This window comes from Xiphophorus couchianus, chromosome 5 (genome assembly GCF_001444195.1).
Source record: "Xiphophorus couchianus chromosome 5, X_couchianus-1.0, whole genome shotgun sequence".
In the NCBI taxonomy this organism is placed as follows: Eukaryota; Metazoa; Chordata; class Actinopteri; order Cyprinodontiformes; family Poeciliidae; genus Xiphophorus; species Xiphophorus couchianus.
The window spans coordinates 41,305,725-41,315,637 of record NC_040232.1 but is presented as its reverse complement, the minus strand read 5'-3'; the positions used below and the strand labels follow the sequence as shown (position 1 = coordinate 41,315,637).

Genomic DNA, 9,913 nt, shown 5'->3' with positions numbered 1-9,913 from the left:
AAAAAAGAAATCTCAAACCATGTGGTCTCTTGGTTAAAATTTCCTTACTCACATATTTCACTGTTAAAGATAACAATATTTAATAAATGAAGACCTAATTTCAGCTCTGTATGTACTTGGCATGTACCTGGTCTGTGCACCAGTACCAGGTGGCCAGTATGGTGAGCCCTAACGTCATGCCTGGCCACGGCAGGTCTCCAGTGACGGCGTCTCTGAACAGGTGCATGGCGTCGGCCCGAGGCAGATGGCAGGTACTGTTGGGGATAATTTTACTTGGCACCGCGATGCTGTAAACTTGCTCCAGATTGTTGTAGCCACCTATCTTGTTAAAAGCTACATGCGCGCACACCCACACACATACACACACGCACACTTTTTAAAAATTAAAACTCAATACATAGGTATTCTTGTAATATGCTGAAGTGGTCCTGAAACATTTATTTATTATTTTTTTCTTCATTTTCAGTCCAGTCCTTTTATCTTAACATGTTGCTCAGGATGAGACCTACGACATTCATTTCCAACCAGTAGCCCTTCATGAATCACCATGTGGTCCTAATGCTATGTTCCAACTATCAAGCTGTCATTGTTTATATTTTTTTAGATACAGAACTAGATCAGGGGCTCTGCAGTACTCTCTGGTGCACCATAAGAAGTCACTGGTAGCAGTGAAGCCTATATTGGACCTCACTGGTCCTTTGGAAATGTACAGTTACTGGACTGGAAATGAGTGAAAACACAAACAGACTAAAGAAAAGTGTTGAAACATCCTTGTAATGCCTCAAAAACATGTTCATTAAGCTCACTCAACACACCACAGGATGATCATACCTGAATGCAAAACCTGGAGAAAATGACATTTAGACAACACTGTATATGTTTATGTATTTTATAGATGGAATTTGCCTTGAAATGATAGAATTTGCACATACCAGTAATTGTTAGAATGATTGCACCGATGATCATGATAAATGTCTGTAAAGTGTCTGTGTAGATGACAGCAGCCAGTCCACCTGGTTAACGAGAAGAGAGGAACATTTTCACCAGTCATTTGTTTTCTGATGTCTTCCAAACGACTTTTTAGTAACTATTACAGTCAAAAACAGCTCTGTTAACAACAAATGAATATAATTATTATTAATTACATCATCAGAGGGAGAAAAAACAACACTTGTGCATGTCATATTTTGGATCTAAAACCTAAAAAGCAAAAGTCAAAATACAATAGATGCAGTTTTATGATTGTGTCTACCTGCTATGGTGTAGAGAGCAGTGACCACCAGCATGAGGACAGTGGACAGGTAGAGGTTCCATCCCAGGCACACCTGGACGAACAGGGCTCCAGAGTACAAGTCAGTCTGGCCGAGCAAACAAAACACATTTTTAATGCAGGCAGTAAAAGTTCATTTTTAATTTTTTGTTGTTATTTTTAGCTGTACTGTTGTTGCACTTTTCTTCATGTCACTTTGTTCCTGCTGTACCGATATCTTGGTGAAGACAGAAAGCAGGAGTGAGAGGACAGCGAGGTACGTTCGGATCCGTTCCCCTCCAAAACGACGCCCCAGATACTCTGGCATTGTCACGATCTGAAAACAAGCATTTTCACATTGTTAAAGATCCCACAATCAGTGACGGTTTCTGATATGGGCGACACAGGCCACCACCCTGGGCGGCATCTTATGGGGGTGGCATGAGTGCCTCCCAACAGGTTAGGTCCGCCTCTAACCACAGCTGTTTACATTTCAAAACTGCTTACATTGTACTGGAATTAACAATTCATAATGCTCAATTTCACAGAATGTTAAGTCACAATTTCAATGCCTTTTAATGCGATTTTGTTGATTGGCCAGCATCAAGGAGTGTATACTTGTAAAAGTGGAAGAAAAAGGATTTTCAAAAATACTTTATAAAAATCTAAATAGTACACTTTGCATTGTTGTCTTCATCCCCAAACTCTGATGCCACAGTAAAATTGTGACCTATTTGGCAAACAGAGTCCACATGTGGGTCAGTTCATCTCTGAATAAATTAGTGAAAAAACAGAAGAATAAAAATCAAGGAAAACACCAATCTGCAGAAATAAAGTTGTAGTTAAGTTATAAAGCAGGTTACTAGATAATAGCCCACACTTTGAATGTCTCATTGAGCAAATAAAACATTCATGGTAGTGGAAACCTAACAAGACAAGGTCATCTACCAAAACTGACAAGAGAAAATCTGTTAGAGACAAAACGCAGAGCTTCACCTTCCAGCAGGACAATGTCTCTAAAGTCCTGGTCCAACCAACTGAGAATCTGTGGCGAGACTCTTATTCACAGATTAGATGTGTAAATCTGATAGAGACAAACACACATTTGTTGTGTGCAAAAAGGGGTCAGCAATTTCATGTGGTATTTAACCACTTGTAATTGTAGCTTGAGAATTTTTTTAAAAAAAGAAAAAAAGTATGTGAGTACTTCAGTTATTAAATATCAGTATTTTGATTGCTGACAGCAGACAAGCTTAATGAGTTCACATTACTTCAACTTTGAATGTACAACATTGAGGTATAGAGTAACCTTTGACATTTGTTTTGATATAGTAGCTGTGAGTGAAACACCCTGTTAAAGAATTTATAAGGCGGGGAATCCTTGGTTGAAAAAATGTTTTGGCACCTAAATGTACCTGCAGAACTAGCCTTGACAAGAAAACACACACCTGTGAAGGGGTGTGTGTGTGTGTGTGTGTGTAAACTAACCCCAGAGGAGATGTAGACAGGTACAAATATCCAAGCGAGTGCCAGCAGCACATATGTTGCCTGAAATTGGGCAAACAAAAGAAATGATGATGAGCAGACTGTAAAGAAACACATGATGAAAATCTGCTATGAACACTTTAGAATAAGACAACAATCTCATGTTTGCAAGCCTGGGCTGGGTTGAGGCATGAGTATCCAGCTCCAGTCATACAGCGCAAGCGTCCTGCCAGTTTTAGACATGTCTTTGTTCTAACAGCTGCTCAAATGGAGCAACTGCCTCCTCAGGATGCCATGAAGTTCTGCTGATGAACCATCGTTTGATTCAGGTGTGTGGAACCAGGAAACACGCTAAAACATGCAGGATACCGGCCCCTGAGGCCTGACTTTGGACACCGCTGGGTTAAAGGGTCACCATGCTGCCGCCTGCTGTATGCTGCATGTTACACCAAACCTGAAGGTGATTTCTTATTTCAAGTCTTTGGAGAGAATGGATACAAAAGCTGCAAATCCAGATCTTTTGTTTGCAAACACAAAGGGGAGATTCGTTTTTGTGCTCTGTGTTTAACTTTTTTCAAATCATTAAATAACAAAAGAAACAACATGCAGAGATATCAGCAGGCCAGATGTGTTTCATTGCAGGTTGTAAAGTGCCTGGTCACCAGACCAATACTGATGGATCCTGTGCTTCTTACTCACATTCCATTCAAATCCAGCGACAGCGATTCCGCCAGCGGCTCCAGTCCCAGCCAGGCCGATGAACAGACCCGAACCCTCTGAGCTGGCGAAAAGAGACGAGCCAATCTGTGCATCAAGCAAATATGGTTTAAAAATAATATTACTAAAGTTCATTTGTTACACAAACAACGGATTTTCTAAGATCCTAACAACTTAGCATAAAAATAAATATTTAAGCTGCTTTTATTTATAAAAGTAACTGGCTGACCCCTATACAGGGGTCCATTTTAAACCTTATTGACAACAAATCCTAATACAGGCCACAGATAACTGTGGAATACTTATATCTAAATTGTAATTCAGTCTATGGCTCTGAAAAAATGTTAACAATAGAATCAGAAATTGTTGAGTACGATGTTTGCCACTGTTGTATTTTGGTTGGCACTACTTTGTGAAGCGGAAGGTTACGTGCTTGTGAAAACAATCAAGGCGTAGCCTCCTCTCTGTGTTGAGATCTTGTCTGACAACCTGTTCCCTCTGTGTATCGGAGCGCGCATTGCAGCCAGAGAGGCGGTCTTGTGTGAAATTCTGTCTCCCTGTGAAAATCAGCTGAGTGAAGCTGACGCCCCACAAACGGAGCACTAACCACCCAGACTATTTGCTGGATTTTTTGACGAGGGTGGGGTGTCAGCTTCACAGAGCTGTAATTTTGGTAAGATTTTCTCATTATTTGCCAAGGTTACTTGGGGGAACCGATTATTTTAGCAACCTGTAATAATCTGTGCCCCCACCATAATATTAGAACAAATTACTTTACCAGCAAGTCTTTAACTGTATTTATTCCTCTCATCCTCAACAACAAATCATGTGATTTTGGAAAATGTTGCTCATTATTAGTCAAAGTTAAAGGGGAGGAACTAAATATTTTAGCTGCCTGAAATAATCCATTCCACCTCCAAAAAGGGGAGCTAATTAGTTTTTTCACAAAATCTTTAACTGTGCTCATTCCTCTCTTCATCACCAATAAATCCTGCAAGTTTGAAAATTCTTCCAGGTGTTTTGCCAAAGTTATGAGGGGGGAACCACATATTTTAGCTGCTTGAAATAATCCGTTCCCCCTCCATAACATGGGAACAAATTAATTTATCAGCAAGTTTTTAACTGTGTTTATTCCTGTCATCATCAACAATAAGTCCTGTTATTTTTTGTAAAATTAGCTGTTTATTTGCCAGAGTTATGAGGGGGGAACCAGATATTTTAGCCACCTGAAATATTCTGTTCCCCCTACAAAGAATAGGTTATTTCTAGTGATGTTAACGTGATGTGCCGAGGCTTCGAGGCGTGTGTCGAGTAATGGAGGGGGCGTTGCCGTAAAGCGCGTATCGAGGCTTGCTTCATTTAGGGGAGGAGCCGAAAACGATGACGTCCGAAGCCTCGCTGCCTGGCTGTACCACGTGACTGCTTCGGAAAGTGGCTCAGAGTTTGGCGCCGGGTTTGACAGCTTTAGAAACCCCACAGGCTCCATTCATAATGTGGGTTGTTGTAGGCGAGTTGCGGTCAGTTGAGAGAGTGGATAGAGTTTTGATAGTTTGGATAGCAGAGTTTGGATAGTGGTTATTTAGTTTGAGACAGTTAGTTTGGTGTTTGGAGAGTTTACGAGAGAGAGAGAGATAGGAGATAGGAGATTTAGGAGCGCGAGGACAGGATAGGAGAAGGATGGAGCCGGCGAGAAAGAGGAGGATTTCCCCTCCTCTTTCGATTTGATAAGCCCTAACAAGGTAAGGTAAGGTGAACTGAACATTTGCAGATGCATTAGGTTTGCTTATGAGGAACTGTATTTTTCACTGTTTCTTATTTTCTGTAAAGGGGAGGTGTTTATTGTGCTCCAAGGAGTTGGGGTACAATAATAACACCTCATCCATGTAGTGTCAAAAAAGAGAAATCGTTTGAAACCAAAAACTGTGGAGAAATTGTTGTTTCTTAATAAAAATGCATGAAATCATCCAAGTTACACAAGCATTAGCCTATTCACTACCCCCTCCCTAGTTCCACAAGCACTTTCACTGTCCTCTGCCTGATTAAGCCCAGGCCATTTTTCTAGAGTTATAGAAAAACATTATTACACAACATGCCATATCACATGACACTACTATTTTGGGAATAATTACACACAGAGAATACATTCAAACAATATTTTATTATACACATATGTGTATACATAATTTATGTAGACAAATGATTTCGTCCTACACCTTTTGTGACGTCATTCCCAAGAGCCATAATAGACAAAAATTCAATGCATCACACGTGTTAAGATACAGCTGGCTGTGATTATACACCTGGCCAGTAGGTGTTTCTTTCTCGAACCAATTGGCTCAAGTGGTTCAATGCCTCATGAGGCTTCATCTCACCATCACTAGTTATTTCATCCAGCTAAAATATATGGTTCCCTCCTTTAACTTTGGCAAATAAAGAGCAACCATTTCCAAAATCTGTCATGAATTGCGGTGGTGTGAGGTGGTGAGGCAGACACAGATGACCCAGGTAGATGAGAGGAAATGATTTTTAAAAATGAAGTCCAAAAAGTCCACAAAACCAAGCAGCACGACTGAGCAGAAGCCAGGGCTCAACGTCGGTAGCAAACAGGCTAAATAAAGGGACAACAAAACAGACTGGTGCATACCACACTGAATTGACAAGGACCCAATGAGGAACAAGGAACACAGGTGGGGTTAAATACACAGGGAGTAATCAAGGAAACGAGACACACCTGGGAATGATCAAGGGGAGACAGGACGGCACAGAGACTCAGAAAACTCAAGACACATAGAAAAACACAGATCCTGATGTAGTATACTGAGTTAGTTACTCAGTTGAGTTTAGTTGTATTACCCCAGTCCACTAGAGGGAGTAGTGGAATAGCCTAGAGGATAGTTCTAGAGAAGAAGACTAGGCTGAGAAGACGTTGATGCCTGTAGTGTTAAGTTGTGTTCAAGAGAGAATAAACCTAAAAAAAGACAACTGCTAAGAGTGACTCTACTTCTTGGATGTGAAGATATCACATATTGGCGACGAGGATACTGGCTAGAAACGGGAAGCACTGGAGTCAAGACGGAGGAAGAAAAGGACGCACGTTGTCGGGTGGAGACACACGAGGAGGAGAGATTGCCAAAGGAGGTGATTAGCGAGGCCGCCATGAGCGCGACATTCGGCACTCTGTCAGCATTTGATGCTAAGGAACAAACTTGGGAAGAATACTGTGAGATTCTTGACCAGTTTTTTGAAGCAAATGACATTGATGATAGTGCTAAACAGAGGGCTATACTTATTAGCGTGGTGGGACCAGCCACGTATAAGCTAATGAGAAACCTCGTGAGCCCGGACAAGCCCAGTTCTAAAACGTACAGTCAGTTGGTTACAAGGCTGAAAGAGCACTTTAATCCAAAACCAAGTGAGATTGTGCAAAGATACAAGTTTGATTCTCGTTCCCGTAAACCTGCTGAGTCCGTTAGTGCATATGTGGCAGAGCTCAGACGTCTGGCTCAAGATTGTAATTTTGGAGCTACGCTGGAACGGCGGTTGAGAGATCGTCTCGTGTGCGGAATCGCTGACGATAGGATTCAAAGACGTCTGCTGTCGGAGAGTGACCTGACATTTGAAAAAGCATTTCAGATGGCTGTAGCCGACGAAGCTGCAAACAGGAACGTTTCAGACTTGCAACAGTCGGCGGCGTGTCACAGCATGGTGGCAGAGAGAAAAGAAAAGAGAGCAGATTGGAAAAATAGAGACAGTGAGTGTTACCGCTGTCATGGCAAACGTCACAATGCGGTTGGATGTAAGTTTAAAGACGCCAAATGTCACATTTGTGGAAAAATAGGACATATTGCTAGGGCGTGCAGGTCTAAAAATAAAAAGGAAGATGAGACTAGTCTTAAGGAAAAAGGAGCACGTCACGGCTGGCGCAAAGGACAGTCACACAAATCACACAACGTATGCGAAAACAAGAGGATGAAGTTAGTTCAGATCATGATGAAGAAGCATTCACTCTAGCATGTTTGTCAACGGAAACGTCTATCCAGAAAGTGGAGCCCTTCGAAGTAAAAGTGGAAGTTAACAGAAAAGAAGTGAAGTTTGAAATTGACACAGGATGTAGTGTCAGTCTGATGAATGAAAACCACTTTTTGGAGTTGTGGCATAAAGACAGTCGACCCCAGATTAAAGAAAGTAAACTCTCTCTTAAATCGTACAGTGGAGAGAAAATTACAGTGGTTGGTGTAGCTCAGGTTGAAGTGAGATATGCAAACCAGAAGAAAACACTGCCCCTGGTGGTCGTGAAGGGAACTGGACCAAATCTGCTAGGCAGACGATGGCTGGAGAAATTGAAACTCAAGTGGGATGAGATTCGACACGTGAGAACTGAAGCTCAAGGATTACAAGAGGTTCTCTTGAGACATGAAGAGGTTTTCAAAGAAGAATTGGGAATGTTAAGAGGTGCACAGGCAACCATTCGTGTTTCTGCTGACGCCCATCCTACATTTTACAAGCCCCGCTCAGTTCCATATGCCATGAGGTCTAAGGTGGAAGTTGAGTTAGAACGACTTTTAAAAGAAGGTATCATAACCCCAGTGAAGTATGCAGAGTGGGCCGCGCCCATTGTGCCTGTTCTAAAACCAGATGGTTCTGTCAGAATTTGTGGTGATTATAAGTTAACAGTAAACAAGGTTTCATCACTGGAACAATACCCAATTCCCCGAGTGGAAGACCTGTTCAATTCACTGACAGAAGGCAAACAGTTTACCAAGCTCGACCTAAGTCATGCATATCAACAGATAGTTATGGAGGAGGACTCAAAGAAATACCTGACGATAAACACACACCGTGGCCTTTTCACGTATAACAGACTACCATTTGGAGTGTCATCAGCCCCAGCTATTTTCCAAAGAACAATGGAAAGCTTGCTGCAAGGTCTCCCAAACGTAGTAGTTTACTTGGATGACATACTGCTAACTGGAAGTGACACCAGAGGACACCTGAAAACGCTGGATGAAGTCCTAAAACGACTAAAGGAAGCTGGACTGCGACTGCAACGGAGTAAATGTGCATTCTTACAGGATCAGGTGGAATACCTGGGTCACAGAATTGATGCAGAAGGTTTGCACCCCGTACAAAGCAAAGTGAGAGCCATTGAGGAAGCTCCGACTCCCACAACAGTGACTGAACTAAAAGCTTTTTTAGGTCTCCTAAATTACTACAACAAGTTCCTTCCTAACCTTGCTACACGTTTGGCACCATTACATCATCTGCTGAGGAAAGGAGTTCCATGGAGTTGGAATAAAGAACAGCAGGAAGCATTCAGCTTAGCTAAACAGCTGCTGAAATCAGCAAATGTACTGTGTCATTACTCATCAGACAGGGATCTGGTGCTGGCATGTGACGCCTCTCCATACGGCGTGGGAGCCGTGCTGTCACATGTGACGGAAGATGGAAGTGAGCGACCTTTAGGGTTCATGTCAAGGACATTAACGCCAGCGGAAAAGCGTTACTCACAGCTCGACAAGGAGGGGTTAGCCATCATATTCGGGATCAAACGATTTCACAAGTACATTTTTGGTCGGAAATTCACAATCAACACTGACCACAAACCTCTGATCTTCCTTTTTAATGAAACGAAACCAGTGCCACAGATGGGATCGCCAAGAGTGCAAAGGTGGTCTACCCTGTTGAGAGCATATGAGTACAACATTGTATACAAACCAGGGAAAGTTCATGCAAACGCAGATGCATTGAGTCATCTGCCACTGCCACAGACTGATGAGGAGGAAGACTCGGGACAAGTCTTCATGCTGGATGTGATGGATAATCCACCCATCACCACATCCCAAGTACAACAATGGACAGCTAAGGACCAAATTCTGTCACAAGTGCTGTCATGGTGTTTAAAGGGTTGGCCATACAAAGTGGACACTCAGTTCAAGGCCTACAGTCAGAGAAGGTTAGAGTTGAGTGTGAAAGATGGATGTGTACTGTGGGGTGCCAGAGTGGTTGTTCCACAAAAGGGAAGGTCTACCCTTTTAAAACAACTACATTGTATACATCCTGGCATCTCGAGAATGAAAGGTTTGGCACGTTCTTACATGTGGTGGCCCGGGATGGATGCTGAAATAGAGAAGGAAGTACAATCCTGCCGCACATGTCAGGAAAATAGGAAGGCTCCAGCTGCTGCACCCCTGCACCCTTGGGAGTGGCCAGAGACACCCTGGAGTAGATTACATGTAGATTATGCCGGTCCTCTCTCGGGCAAGATGTTTCTTGTGGTGGTAGATGCACATTCAAAATGGATTGATGTGTATCCCACAAACAGTGCAACAAGTCAAGTTACCATAGAGAAACTCAGACAGTGTTTCAGCACACATGGTCTACCCCAGATGATAGTTTCAGACAACGGCACATGCTTCACGAGTCAAGAGTTTGAAATGTTCTTGAAACGGAATGGAATACAGC

At 42.4% G+C, this 9,913-nt stretch overlaps 1 protein-coding gene across 1 annotated transcript in view; it reads right to left on the bottom strand.

Moving 5' to 3' along the window:
* slc5a10 (solute carrier family 5 member 10) overlaps positions 1-9,913 on the bottom strand; it is a 74,069-nt gene that overhangs the window by 39,719 nt on the left and 24,437 nt on the right. Inside the window, exons 3-8 of the mRNA XM_028018057.1 lie at positions 3,434-3,538; positions 2,738-2,797; positions 1,482-1,586; positions 1,253-1,358; positions 933-1,013; positions 128-333 (exon numbers count right to left, since the gene is read on the bottom strand). Of these exons, the coding sequence (XP_027873858.1) occupies positions 128-333; positions 933-1,013; positions 1,253-1,358; positions 1,482-1,586; positions 2,738-2,797; positions 3,434-3,538 (663 nt within the window). The remainder of the gene's footprint in view (positions 1-127; positions 334-932; positions 1,014-1,252; positions 1,359-1,481; positions 1,587-2,737; positions 2,798-3,433; positions 3,539-9,913) is intronic.